We start from the raw sequence: 13,995 nt of genomic DNA, 5'->3' as shown, positions 1-13,995 counted from the left end.
ACAAAAATATGCAAAAGAGATTTTGAATTCCCGACAAAGAACAATAAAGTTGTAAGTACTCTCATGTTTCATAAGTTGAAGCTATGCAAGGAAGATGATGTAGAAAAAATTAATTAGATTGATTTCAAAATTCCTGTTGGTTGTCTCATTTATCTCACAGAAACAAGACCTACTTGATATTTTGCATGTTGTAAGTGTTCTCTCAAGGTTCTTACAATGTGCAAGTGAACTGCATCTTCAAGCCGTTAAACGTGTGCTTATATATATATATATATATATATATATATATATATATATATATATATATATATATATATCAAAGGAACTCTTTATTATGGAGTTTGATCAATAATTTAATCTCCATGGCTTCTCTGAGAATGATTGAGGAGGATTATTGGATGATATGAAAAAAACCTTCCTCTATTGTTTTACATTTGGTTATGGAGTATTTCTTGGAGTTCAAAGAAGCAAGATATTGTGGCACAATCAACTGCTGAAGTAAGGCTCATTAATGCTACTACGATTGTTAATCAAACATTATCAATGAGAAAAATTCTTGTGTTCACTTACAAATAGTTCAAACAGATTCAACCAAAGTGTTCATAGATAATCAAGCAGCAGTAATTACAATCTCAAATAATTCAATATTTCATGAAAAGACTAAGCATTTTAATGTTAAACTACACTTTCTTAAAGAAGTCTAAGAGCAAGAGGAAGTTGAGTTACAATAATGTAAGAGAGAAGACCAGTTGGTAGATATCATTACAAAGCCATTTTTGAAAGCAAGGTTTGAGAACTTGAAAAGAAACTTGGAGTTCATAGATGTCGAAGAAGGAGAGTGTTAAAAACATGAATTAATATCTATGCAAAATTTCAATTGCCATGACTATTATAAGTTATTATGAGAATTTGTGAGTTGTTACAAATTTATAGGTATTTTATTTGTCATTATTTTATTATTTGTTTCTTGAATTTAAAGATTGGCCTTTAATTTTATTGTGCCTTTTCTAAATCTCTAAAATCGTTTGCATTTAGATTAATTATTCTAATTTATATAAAGAAATATTTTTAAAATTTAAAAGAAATAAATTAATATATAAAATCCAAAGAGTATCAAAATAATTTCAAATATCAACTTTAATAAATACGTAAAATCTTAAACTTCCAACATATATAAATGTAGCATATATATATATATATCATATAAAAAGTTAAGTGACAAAATAGAGGCCCTTAGCTTCAACTTTCAAGCTTCTCTCAAAAAGAAAAAAAAGTTTCACTTTCAAGCTTCTTAACGCTAGCTAATTAATCCTTTAAATATTAGACTGGGCTAGGGATATTTCATGTCACAGCTAGAAAGCCTAGAACTCAGTAAGTGAGACTTTCATTTCGTGTTTCCAAACTTGGATCAAATAAATTTTCGCAAGAAAGCTAGAAAATGTACTTTCAACGGCACGCACAGGGATAGCCATTAATTAATGCAATACCACACTTTAATATAATATTGAGGCATGGAAGCTTGCATTGGATGCTAGCAGTGGCAGTAGCAATAAAACTCCTCTTTTTAAAATAATATATAAAACTATTAAAAGACAAGATATAGAGAAAGAACGTTACATCTTACACCTATAAATTTCCATCTAAACGCCACCTTTTTCAGCAAACACCCACCAAAACAACATATACAAAATGAAGGTTTCTACTTCAATAGGATCCCTTGTTCTGGTGCTCATTCTGCTTTCAACAAATTGTTTGTGTTCTGAAGCACAACAGTGTCGTCCAAGTGGCAGAATCATAGGAAAGAAGCCTCCTCCAGGAGAATTAATGCAACCAAGAGAATGATTCAGATTGTTGTGTAGAAGGCAAGATGTACACAACATACAACTGTTCTCCAGCAGTGTCAAGTCACACCAAGGCTCAACTCACACTCAATAGTTTTGAAAAGCGTGGAGATGGAGGTGGCCCTTCAGCATGTGACAACCAGTACCATTCTGATGACACACCAGTAGTTGCACTCTCCACTGGATGGTTCAACAACATGTGGCACAGAATGCAAAGGAAGAACTCTCTAAGAGAGAAAATACTCAATTGAGTAATAGAAATGATATTGATTGATCAGTGCCTTGAGAGCTTACATTGATAGCTATTTATAGGAATCAGAAACAAAGAAAATACAAATCATAGAAGCTGGCAATTTAGAAAAACAGAGGGGGTGGTGGTTGCTTTGTGGAAAAAGAAATTCGGTGGTTGTCATTGTTGACAATGGTGACTGGCATGTGCTGGCATGTGGCTCATGTGCTGGCATGTGGCTGGCATAGCTTTCCAGATCATTCTCCCGGGGTTGGAAAAGACTCGTCCTCGAGTCTAAGCGTCTTCCTCATCGAAGTAGGGTGAAAGGTCTGCGACATTAAATGTAGCAGAAACACCGTAAGAACCTGGTAGCTCGATCTTGTAGGCATTGTCATTAATCTTCTGGACTACGCGGAATGGACCATCAGCTCGTGGCGACAGCTTGGCATTGGACTGTTTTGGAAACCTTTCTTTCCGCAAATGAATCCACACTAGATCGCCTTCCTTGAATACCTGTTGCTTCCGGTGCTTGTCTCGTTGAGCTTTGTACTTTGCATTTTGCTTTTCAATCCTAATTCTGGCTTGCTCATGAAGCTGTTTAATTTCTTTAGCTCTCTGGTCAGCATCAGCGCTGAATTGACTCTTGTCTGAAGACGGAACCAAGTCTAAAGGGGTAAGAGGTCGTGCACCGTAGACGATTTCAAAAGGACATTTACCAGTAGCTTGATTAGTGGAATTGTTGTAGGCAAATTCCACTTGAGCTAGAATCTGATCCCAATGGCGAAGATTTTTACCTACAAAGCTGCGTAGTAAGTTACCTAGTAGCCTGTTGATAGCCTCTGTTTGACCATCTGTCTGTGGATGGCTAGCACTACTGAACTGCAACTTCGTACCCATCTTTTTCCATAGAGTTCTCCAAAAGTGACTCAGAAATTTAACATCTCTATCTGAAGTGATGGTTTTAGGAATTCCGTGTAGGCGAACAACTTCCCTGAAATATAAATCAGCAATATTAACGGCATCGTTAGTCTTTTGGCATGGAACGAAATGTGCCATCTTCGAAAATCTGTCCACAACCACCATAACAGAATCTTTTTGTCTTTGGGTTCGTGGAAGTCCTAGGACAAAATCCATGCTGATGTCTTCCCAGGGTGCAGCTGGTACCGGTAATGGTAAGTAAAGGCCAGTGTTTTGGCTTTTGGATTTAGCTAGGTGACAGATTCTGCAACGTTGAATGTGGCGAATGACATCTCTCTCCAGCTTAGGCCAGTGAAAATTCTCCTTGATGATAGATACAGTCTTATCTCTACCAAAATGTCCTGATAATCCTCCATCGTGTGCTTCCCAGATAATGGCTTCTCTTAAAGAGCAACGAGGAATGCATAAAACGTTGTCTTTAAATAGAAAACCTTCATGACGATGGTAATGTTGGAATGGCTGATCTTCGGTAGACTTCCAAACAATGTTGAAATCTGGATCGTCTTGGTATAATTCCTTGACGGTCTCGAAGCCAATGACTTTTGTTTGCAGAGTAGTGAGCAAGAAATGACGTCGGCTTAGGGCATCAGCAACAGAGTTCTGCTTTCCTGACTTGTGTTTGATCAGGAATGGATAGGCTTGAAGGAACTCAACCCATGAAGCATGCCTGCGGTTGATCTTTTGTTGTGAACTCAAATGCTTGAGAGCCTCGTGATCAGAGTAAAGAATGAATTCTTTGGGAAGCAGGTAATGACTCCAGTGCTGAAGTGCTCGTACAATGGCATAGAACTCCTTGTCGTAGGTCGAGTACTTTAGCTTTGCATCATTTAGCTTTTCACTGAAGAAAGCTATTGGTTGGCCTTCCTGGCTAAGAACTGCACCAACACCAATGTTAGAAGCATCACAATTTACTTCAAACACTTGATCAAAATTAGGAAGGGCCAATACTGGAGCATTGGTCAGGTGGTGCTTTAATTCATTGAAGCTTTCCTGAGCTTGTTCTGACCATTGGAATTTATCACCTTTGATACAGTTGGTGAGTGGAGCTGCAATTGTGCTGAAGTTCTTGATGAACCTGCGATAAAAAGAAGCCAATCCATGAAAACTTCGGACATCGTGAATGGATTGAGGAATTGGCCAACTGTTAATCGCCTCGACTTTGCTGGGGTCCACCTTGATACCGTCACTAGAAACAATATAACCAAGGAATATAATTTCATTGGTTAAAAATGAGCATTTCTCAAGGTTGGCATAGAGTTTCTGCTCCCGTAGAACTTCTAACACCTTCTGTAAGTGCTTCAAGTGCTCCTCCTTGCTTTTGCTATAAATCAGGATATCGTCGAAGTAAACGACTAAAAATTTTCCATTGAAAGGCCTTAGTACCTGATTCATCAGTCGCATGAAAGTACTGGGAGCATTGGACAATCCAAACGGCATGACTGTCCATTCGTATAGACCATCTCGGGTTTTGAAAGCAGTCTTCCATTCGTCACCTGGTCTAATTCTGATTTGATTGTAGCCACTGCGAAGATCAATCTTTGAAAAGATAGTGGCGCCATGAAGTTGATCCAACATGTCATCGAGCCGTGGTATTGGAAAGCGATATTTGATGGTGATCTTGTTCACAGCTCTACTGTCCATGCACATCCTCCAAGTTCCACCTTTCTTTGGAACTAGAATAACAGGGACAGCACAAGGACTGACACTCTCTTGAATCAAACCATTTTTCAATAATCCTTCAACCTGCTTTTGTACCTCTGCATGTTCCTGAGGGCTCATTCTGTATGCAGGCTTGTTAGGGATCACGGCTCCTGGTACAAAGTCTATGGCGTGTTGTATGTCACGCATAGGCGGTAGTCCTGGAGGAATTTCTTTGGGAACAACATCTGGAAATTTTGATAAGAGTTGAACAATCTCTGCAGAAGGTTTAGTTCCACAATTCTGTTCAAGTACTAATATAAATTCCAGATTACATACCTCATCTTTAGGCACCTTGGTGACTAAAGAAACTAAGGGAACTGTTTTCTTTTTATCCTGACTGGTTTCTTCGGGAGGCAGTGGAGCTAATTTGATCTTTTCTCCATCCTTGGTGAAGGAATATGTGTTGGCGTAGCCATCAAATTGAGCTCGTCTATCATATTGCCATGGCCTTCCTAAGAGGAGGTGACAAGCATCCATGGGGATGACGTCACACCAAACTTTGTCTTTGTATTTTGAACCAATGGAAAATGAAACAAGACATTGTTTGGAAACCTTGACTTCGCTTCCCTTATTGAGCCATTGAAGTTTATATGGGTGTGGATGGACTTGAGTTGGCAGCTTGAGTTTCTCCACCATGTAGTTGGATACTACATTTTCACAACTTCCACTGTCTATGATGACGTCACAGATTTTACCATTACTGGTGCAACGAGTGTGGAAGATGTTGTGCCTGAGCCAGTGATCGTCTTTTGTTGGCGCTGTGTGCAGACTTCGCCTTACCACTAATAGCTCTCCATGATCGGCAGGCGTACAGTCTTCGTCATACACAGGTTCAATGTCTGCTTCTGATTCTTCCTCTGATAATTCATGTGGTTCTTCTTCAATGATGGTGAAAGCCTTTCGATTGGGACAGTCGGAAGAAATATGTCCAAAGCCTTGACATTTGAAACATTTTATAGTTGATTTGGATTGTGGGGCAGGTTTGGAGTTGTTGTTTTTGGTATTTTGGGCTGGTAGTTTGGAGGTGTTGGACCGGGTGTTTTGGGCTTTACTGTTATAAAAAGGATTTTTGGATGAGGATGGTTGATAAGGGTTTTTAGAGTAGGAAGGGCGGAACGGGTATTTGGATGTGGAGGGTTGGTCTCGAAGAGTGGTGGAGAGTTGTTTTTCAATTTTGATGGCAAGTTGTACTACATCATCTAAGTCCTGGTACTGTTGTAATTGGACTTGGTTGGCTATTTCAATGTTTAGTCCACCAATAAAACGAACTATTTTTTGTTCCTCGTCATCTTTAAGGTCACATTTCATTACTAACAACTCAAATTCCTGGGAATATTTTTCTACTGTGCGTGACTGTTGAGACAGTTTGTGAAGCATCATATAGTTTTCTTGCTTATAGTGGAAAGGTAAGAACTTACTTGTGAGTTTCTTCTTCATCTTCTCCCAAGATTTGATCTTTTCCTTCCCTGCTCTTTCACGCTTCTTGTTGAGATTCTCCCACCAGATGGATGCATGCTTCTTCAATCGGATAGCCACCATTTTGACCTTGAGTTTATCTTGAACATCATGCAGGTCAAAAATTCTTTCCACCGTTCGGAGCCAATCCATAAATTCGTCAGGTTGTAATCTCCCTTCGAATTCAGGTATATCTACCTTGAAATTATGAAAACGATTGGTTTGTTGTGTCCTTGACACTTGGTGACTTCTAGAGGAATAAGAAGATGAGGAATCACTGTTGTCTGACTCATGATTTGGTTTATTCCTCAGCTGTTCAAGTTCAACTCGTTGACTTGCAACTGTTTCTTGAAGCTCTCGCAGTTGCCTTTTCATTTCCTCAAATTCGATATCTCGAATGGTCACATCGTTTTGCTTTCCACGAACCATGGTGAAGGTGGATAGGAATAAAGGGGTAATTTAAGAGGTTAAAGGGGTAATATGGGAATTTAGGTTAGGGTAAAATGGTTTTTGTAGAAAAGGGCAATTTTGGAATTTTGAAAATATAAGGGCTAAATTGTAATTTTAGAAAGTTTAGGGGCAAAAATATAAATTCAGAAAGTACAGGGGTAAAAGTGAAATTTCAAAACTTACAGGGGCTTTTTTGCAAATTATGAAACTTTGGTCAAAGTCAACACTGAAGACACGTGGCAGAATATGGTTGGTCAGAGGTGGCAAATGAGGGTTCTCAGTCAACGTTGACCACTTATACGTGGCGTCTCCTGAGTGGCTGATTAAAGATGACGTGGCGCTTATGTGGCGATGACGTCAGCTTGTCTTCAACCTCCAGAAATTCCGGTGACCGTCAAATTTTCCGGCGAACTTTTCCGACGAATTTTCCGGTGACTTTCCGGGTGGTTTCCGGCGATACAAACTATGTCCCAAGGTTTTGGGACCTTCCGGACGCTTCTACGGGGTCGGTTTTTCGAGAAAAGGCCTCTAAGGGTGGGTTTTCGGGGCTGGCCGAATTTCCAATGGATTTTTCGGCGACCGGAAAGTTCCAAATCTCTTTTCTAATAAACCCAAAGGCGTAGGAAGCTTCGGAACCTTGCTCTGGTACCAAAAATGGCACAGAATGCAAAGGAAGAACTCTCTAAGAGAGAAAATACTCAATTGAGTAATAGAAATGATATTGATTGATCAGTGCCTTGAGAGCTTACATTGATAGCTATTTATAGGAATCAGAAACAAAGAAAATACAAATCATAGAAGCTGGCAATTTAGAAAAACAGAGGGGGTGGTGGTTGCTTTGTGGAAAAAGAAATTCGGTGGTTGTCATTGTTGACAATGGTGACTGGCATGTGCTGGCATGTGGCTCATGTGCTGGCATGTGGCTGGCATAGCTTTCCAGATCAACATGAGTAGGTGTCTCCACAACATCACCATCACTGCAAATGGGAAGAGTGTGCAGGCCATGGTGGTGGACGAGTGTGACTCCACCATGGGATGTGATCAAGACCATGATTATCAACCTCCTTGTTCCAACAACATTGTCGATGCCTCCAAGGCTGTCTGGAAAGCCTTAGGTGTGCCTCACAGTCAATGGGGTGGATTACAAATTACTTGGTCTGATGCTTAATATAATGCTATAGTACATGCCTTCTACTATCTACCTGTTCTGTGTTGTGTTCTTTTTTCTAGTGTATCATGCATTCAAATTTAAAGTAGTTATATGTATTGTCACATATATATATACCTTTATATTGTATTGTTATACATTTTTCAATTATTTTTAAAATTCAAGCCAAATTGAAAGAGCCACACTGACAATAGAACTAGGAAAAAAAAAACTGAGGGCAAACAAAAGCTTTAAGAACTTAAGTTTTATAATATATGATTGTTATATGCAAGGAATAAAGAAGATTAATAAGACGGAACGATAAATTGGAAGGCAAAAATAAAAATACAAGTGCAATGTATTTAACAATCACCTCATCAATTTTAAGTTGGTTGTTGCTCTTTGTATATTTGAAAACTCACTGATATAGATATTTCTTAGAGATTTGGCCAGGTGACTCTGTTTAGGTAAATTATGATTCAACAATGTCTAATTAAAGTAGCAATTCCATCTACGAATTTATAGGAACAATTTATATAAGTGGATCTGCCATGCCCCACTAACATGACATCCTGATATTAACTTCAAACTTAGTACACTTAGCAGAAAGTTTGATAAATAAGGAGTCGCCTTTTTTAGCAAAATCTTAACTCAACTAAATTGTTAAATAGGTCAAGAGAATGGTTAATCTATATCATAAAATAACGTAAAGAAAGAAATTCTACTTTTCCTAGTTCTTAAAGAATCTTAAGAACATTTTTGTTTCTGATAAAAACACATATACACTGTTATATAAACTTTGGTTTTCAAATAAAACGATTTGTTACAAGACGTAAATACTCGGGGAGTTTACATGTAGGTGCAAACTCGTGACTTAAGGGAGGGAATGGACGAAGGATTAAAGAGATCAAAGCAGTTCTCAAGTTTGAAGCATTTATGGCCAATATTATTTGTCCAACAAAGTTAAGGGTTTCCAAATCTGTGAACATTGTCGGGAGACAGAAAAAACAAGCTTAAAGCAACCAGAACAGAGTCATGAGTTCCATAAACATCATTAATTTTAACTTCTCTATGAATAGAATAGAATTCTTAAGCCAAGTCATTCTCCCAAAATAACAAGAAAATATTTGTAACTAATCAATCATGGTATCTACATACAGTATTGTCATTTGATTAAGTGTATGCCTTACGCAAGAACTATACACATCTATATCTGAAAGTAAATGTACAGGAATATCATTTCTTCCCTTTCTCCGGTGTTATCAATGTTGTCCATAGATGTTGGGAATTCAAACTGATGTGAACTTCTGAGTATTAATACAACAAGATCTTCTCCGACATACGAGATATAATAAAATATTTCTAGTATTAAAGAAAAGAGAGAATAGAGAAGAGTAGTGTTCATTATATATATTTGACTTTTACTAATTTCCAGTATTTATAAAAGGGATATTGATAGTTAGTTATAATTAATTATGATAATTAAAATTAATTAATTTTAAAATATTTGATCATTAAAATTAATTAAAACTATACCGGTCAAATTATATATTATTAAAATTAATATTAATTAAGTTTTAATACTAATGATTAATATAATTATTTTAAATTTAAATTCAAAATTATTTCACGATTTAATTAAACTTTTGTAATATCTCAAAATATACAATAATCTCTCACATATTTCAAAAGATTTAGAAAGAAATTTTGGATTCTTATATAGGATGTAATGCATCGGATATGGTATAGCAAACTATTAAACCAAATCTAGATTGAGAAAACGTAACAAAGTATAGTGAGTATAACAAGTTACTGAACCCAAAACACTTTATATATATTAGAGGTTAATCAATCACAATATATCCCCACAATTCTTGACGTTATCATTGTATTGTACTTTTAGGCCATGCGTATGTCCGATATTTATGAGTGTTTTAGAGATCTTGCCAAAATTTTACGCAAATGACTCTAATTGAAACTAGGTTATTTTGTCAAGTATATGTTGTAAACTATACACCACCTAAGAGATATGAAAATCATTAAAATTTATATAAGAGGTCAAACTTTCTCATAATCACATAAAACTCAACTATAAAGATTATCCTCTAATTAATGTAGCTTTAGTACTTTCTCACACCATATGAAGAAATTAAAAAATTAAAATTTCTTCAAATCAATTTTATTTCTAATAGAACTAATGAGTGACTTAATTTTCCCATTGAACCTTCATCAAATTTTCAATCACAAAGGTTAATATACTTATTATATATTATTATATTTTTATAACAGTTCGGACACACCAGAATGAGAGGGATCCATAGATTGTACAAGTATGAGATTATATAATTGAGGATGACTTAAATGAATTAATTTGTACAATCTATATTGACAACATGCATATACTTTTTGGTAGCTTATCTCATTAGAATTCTACAGTTAAGTGTGATTGATTTGAAGTAAATAGGGATGAGTGACTTTCTAAGAAGTTTCTTAGAAATTATGCAAGTAAGGATAAAATACGTTGAAATATGAGAATTGTTATATTAATAAATTTATTAAAATTAAACAGAAATTTTTTAACGGATTTATCCATTAAAATCACATAAAGATTTTCAAATAATTTCTCACGGATATATCCATCGGTAATTTTCGACGGATATATATGTCAAAAATTTTAACGTCCATCAAAATTTTTTGACAAATTAAATTGTTTTTGACGGATTTTTTTCTAACGTCCTTTTTTGCAACGAATTTGTATCCGATGAATATTCCTTTTTACCAACAAATTATATTCGTAAAAGATTTACATTTTTCCCGTAATAATATTAATAATTAATAAAATAATTATTTTAAATTTAAATTTAAATTTAATTTAAATTTAAAATAATTTTATGAATTAATTAATCTTTTAAAATATCTCAAAAATATAAACATCATATTAGTTGTGAAACTCTGAATTTTCTTTCACTTTTTCTGCAATTAAAAATTTAAGATTGGTGATGCCCACTTAGAGTTTCCTAAATCCAATTTATTGGAATCTCCTCACGAGACTCTCATCAATGGTTTGCAGAGTTAGAAGAGGATAAAAAAAGAGATACAACACTAAGATAAATCTCTCCTATATTCGTCGTACTGCCTGGACATGATATTTGAATACTTATTAATTAATGAGTTATTATGCTTCCATGAACATGGATTGCATTTACTTCCAGCAACAACTTATTGCACACACTATTACACAAAACATATTTTATATTAATTTTTAAAAATATTTTTGTACCGTCTCGGCTTATTTCCGACTGAGTCTCTCGGCCGAGCTCCGATGAGTATACTGTCTCGGCTATTTTCCGAATTCTTTCCCTCAACGGGTTGTGATCCTGATCGGGATCCGACCTTACCCTCTCCATAGTGATAGGCCGACCACGACCTCGGCCAACCCCCTCTCTCTAGATCACTCGGTCTACCCATTCGGCCAAAGCCCGATCAGTCCCTCGGAATGGAGAATCTTGACCAAGATCTTATCTATAATCCTCGCGTCCACCAAATATTTTCAAAATGATAACGGTTAAGGAAATCCCTACATTCACGGGGCCCATGAGGCCCGTAAACGAGAAACTATAAGACTAAAAACCCTAGAGTTGAGAGGGCAGATTACACTTTTGAATGCTCTGGCTTTGAGGCTTGACCTAGGAAAAAAACCTAGTGCACTCCTTGGCCGGAACATTTTGGCGCCCACCGTGGGGCTACGGTGAAACTTTTCCTACGCCCCAAGTCATACAGAAGAACTAGCACTTTATCATGGCGCAAGGCGGCAATAACAACAACGACTCACATCACCCTACCATGGAGGAGATGATGGCCATGATCAATGGCCTACGAGAGGAGAATGCACGCTCCAGGGAGAGAGAGGAGGTCATTCAACGCGAAAAAGAGGAGATCAGGAGACGAGCGGATGAGATGCAGGCCAGAATAGAAGCCACTACCAGGACGGTGGAGGAGGATTTCATGTTAGAAGTCCCTAGGGATTTTCGGCCTTTCTTGGAAGCCATAGAGGCCGAGGCCATCCCCAGGGATCATCGGATACCCCAAGTCGAGCCCTTTGATGGAACGCAAGATCCCAGTCAGCATTTGACGGATTTCCGAGCCCAAATGTTGATCTGTGGTGGAGGCATGGAAGTCCGCTGCAAACTTTTCATGGGAACACTCAAAAAGGCAGCACTTGATTGGTTTAGTGGTCTCCCTGACCGATCAATCACCGACTTCGACGTCTTCAGTAGGCTTTTCATGGCGCAATTCGCCGCCAACAAGAAGAAGCCACCGATTACATCGGACTTATTCGATCTCAAGCAGCAGCGGGAGGAGTCGTTGAAGGACTTTATGCAAAGGTTCAATGAGGTCGCGTTGAGGATAGCATCTTTGGACGAAAGGATGGCTGTCATCGCATTCCAGAAGGGCCTGAGGTCTGGAGCTTTCGACATTGCTCTGGAAAGAGCAAATTGCCAGACGATGTCGGAGGTGAGAGACTTCGCACTGAGTCATATTAAGACGGAGGAAGGACAAATTAGCAAAAGAGCCGCGGAAAGCCGAGAGGCGGGGGGCAGCAATAAGGAGGGAAATAAGCATCTTTGACCGCGATCAGACTAGAGTAAACGACGTGACCGTTACAGCTTGAAGGAGGGCAATTACAGGCAGGCCGATCATGGTGGTCGGGCAAGGGGCGAGTGGGCACGCAATAATGACGAAGAGAAGTTTACGCCACTCAATGTTCCCAGGCGACAGATACTTCACGATGTCAACAACGCATCGTTGTTCGAGTTTCTGGTGGCGACGGAACGCCAATTAGGACCCTTTAAAACTGATTGGTGTGAGTTCCATAGAGCCCATGGACACTCCACTGAAAATTGCTTCGTCCTAGGGAGGCAGATCGAGCGTTTGATCAAGGAGGGGCGACTGAAAGAGTTTGTGGCAAGGAAACAGGAAGGAAGTTCATCGAATAGGCGACACAGGCGCGCACAGGATGACACCAGGAGGGATAGGCGTAGAGAGAGAACTCCTCCCAGAGACACGCCAACGAAGGCGTCAGAAACCCACCAGCAACCCATCCACGGGGACTTCAACACCATCGCAGGGGGCTTCACCGGCGGAGGAGCTACCTCAGCCGCCCGAAAGAGGTACACTCGGTCGGTGCTGACAGTATCGAAATTCAGGCGACCATCTCAGCCTGAGATTTCGTTCTCAGACTCGGATTTTGATGGAGTAGCCCCTCAAGAGGACGACCCCGTCGTCATATCAGCGATTGTTATGGGGTACAATGTGATGCGTGTGTTGATTGATCAGGGAAGTTTCGCGGACATCTTATTCTGGGAAGCTTTTAAGGGGATGAAAATACCTAACGATCGACTTATTCCTTATGCAGGGACTTTAGTGGGTTTTGCAGGAGACTAGGTCATCGCGAGGGGATATGCCGATATGGAGACGACCTTTGGCCAAGGAAAACGGTGGTCGTTCGGTATTTGGTAGTCAACGCCTAGTCATCCTACAACATCCTGATCGGAAGGCCGACCCTGAACAAGCTAGGAGCTGTGGTGTCCACTTCCCATCTGAAGGAAAAATATCTGTTGCCAAACGGCACAGTGGGAGTCCTTAGAGTAGACCAGGAGGTTTCCCGGAAGTGCTACGGGGATAGCTTAAAGGCGCGAAGGCGACTGTACTCTGCACAGGTGGAGCAGGGGGTCCACTCCGTCGAGTTAGACCCCAGAATAAGCCATTTCGATCGCCGACCAGCCCCTACCGAGGACGTTAAAGAAGTGACCGTAATGGAAGGGAAGAAGGTAAAGATTGGTACATCCTTAAGCCCGGAGGACGTAGAGAAACTGATAGAGGTATTGAAGGTGAACATATCGGCATTCGCGTGGCACGCCAAAGACATTCCAGGAGTCGACCCCGACTTCATGTGCCACAGGCTAGCCATAGACCCAGGCGCGAAACCGGTGATCCAGAAAAGGAGGAAATTCGGGGAGGAAAAACGAAAAGCCATCGCTGAAGAAACAAACAAGTTATTAATGGCAGGACACGTACGAGAGATACAATACCCAACCTGGCTTGCAAACGTAGTGATGGTACGTAAAAGCAGTGGAAAGTGGAGAATGTGCACAAATTTTACTGATTTAAATAAATCCTGCCCAAAGGATTCG

At 38.9% G+C, this 13,995-nt stretch overlaps 1 protein-coding gene and 1 pseudogene across 1 annotated transcript; both read left to right on the top strand.

The window, feature by feature from the left end:
• Nucleotides 1-1,148: 1,148 nt before the first annotated feature.
• On the top strand, nt 1,149-7,987 carry LOC145955454 (kiwellin-1-like; annotated as a pseudogene).
• A 3,612-nt stretch (nt 7,988-11,599) lies between these two features.
• LOC109813388 (uncharacterized) lies at nt 11,600-13,246 on the top strand. The gene is made up of 2 exons (XM_020377565.2): nt 11,600-12,316; nt 12,446-13,246. Exons 1-2 carry the CDS (start codon nt 11,600-11,602, stop codon nt 13,244-13,246), a joined length of 1,518 nt encoding a protein of 505 aa, XP_020233154.2.
• The last annotated feature ends 749 nt before the right edge of the window (nt 13,247-13,995 follow it).

Source organism: Cajanus cajan, chromosome 3, assembly GCF_000230855.2.
Source record: "Cajanus cajan strain Asha chromosome 3, NIPB_CcT2T_4, whole genome shotgun sequence".
In the NCBI taxonomy this organism is placed as follows: Eukaryota; Viridiplantae; Streptophyta; class Magnoliopsida; order Fabales; family Fabaceae; genus Cajanus; species Cajanus cajan.
The sequence above is the reverse complement of the archived record's forward strand: the minus strand, read 5'-3'. Positions and strand labels throughout refer to the sequence as shown.

What these genes read in the sequence shown, in the direction of transcription:
- LOC109813388 (XM_020377565.2), top strand. Translation starts at nt 11,600, where the DNA reads ATGGCGCAAGGCGGCAATAACAACAACGACTCACATCACCCTACCATG. An exon ending in ATTGCCAGACGATGTCGGAG is followed by an intron (nt 12,317 to 12,445) that starts GTGAGAGACTTC and finishes CGATCAGACTAG; the next exon opens with AGTAAACGACGTGACCGTTA.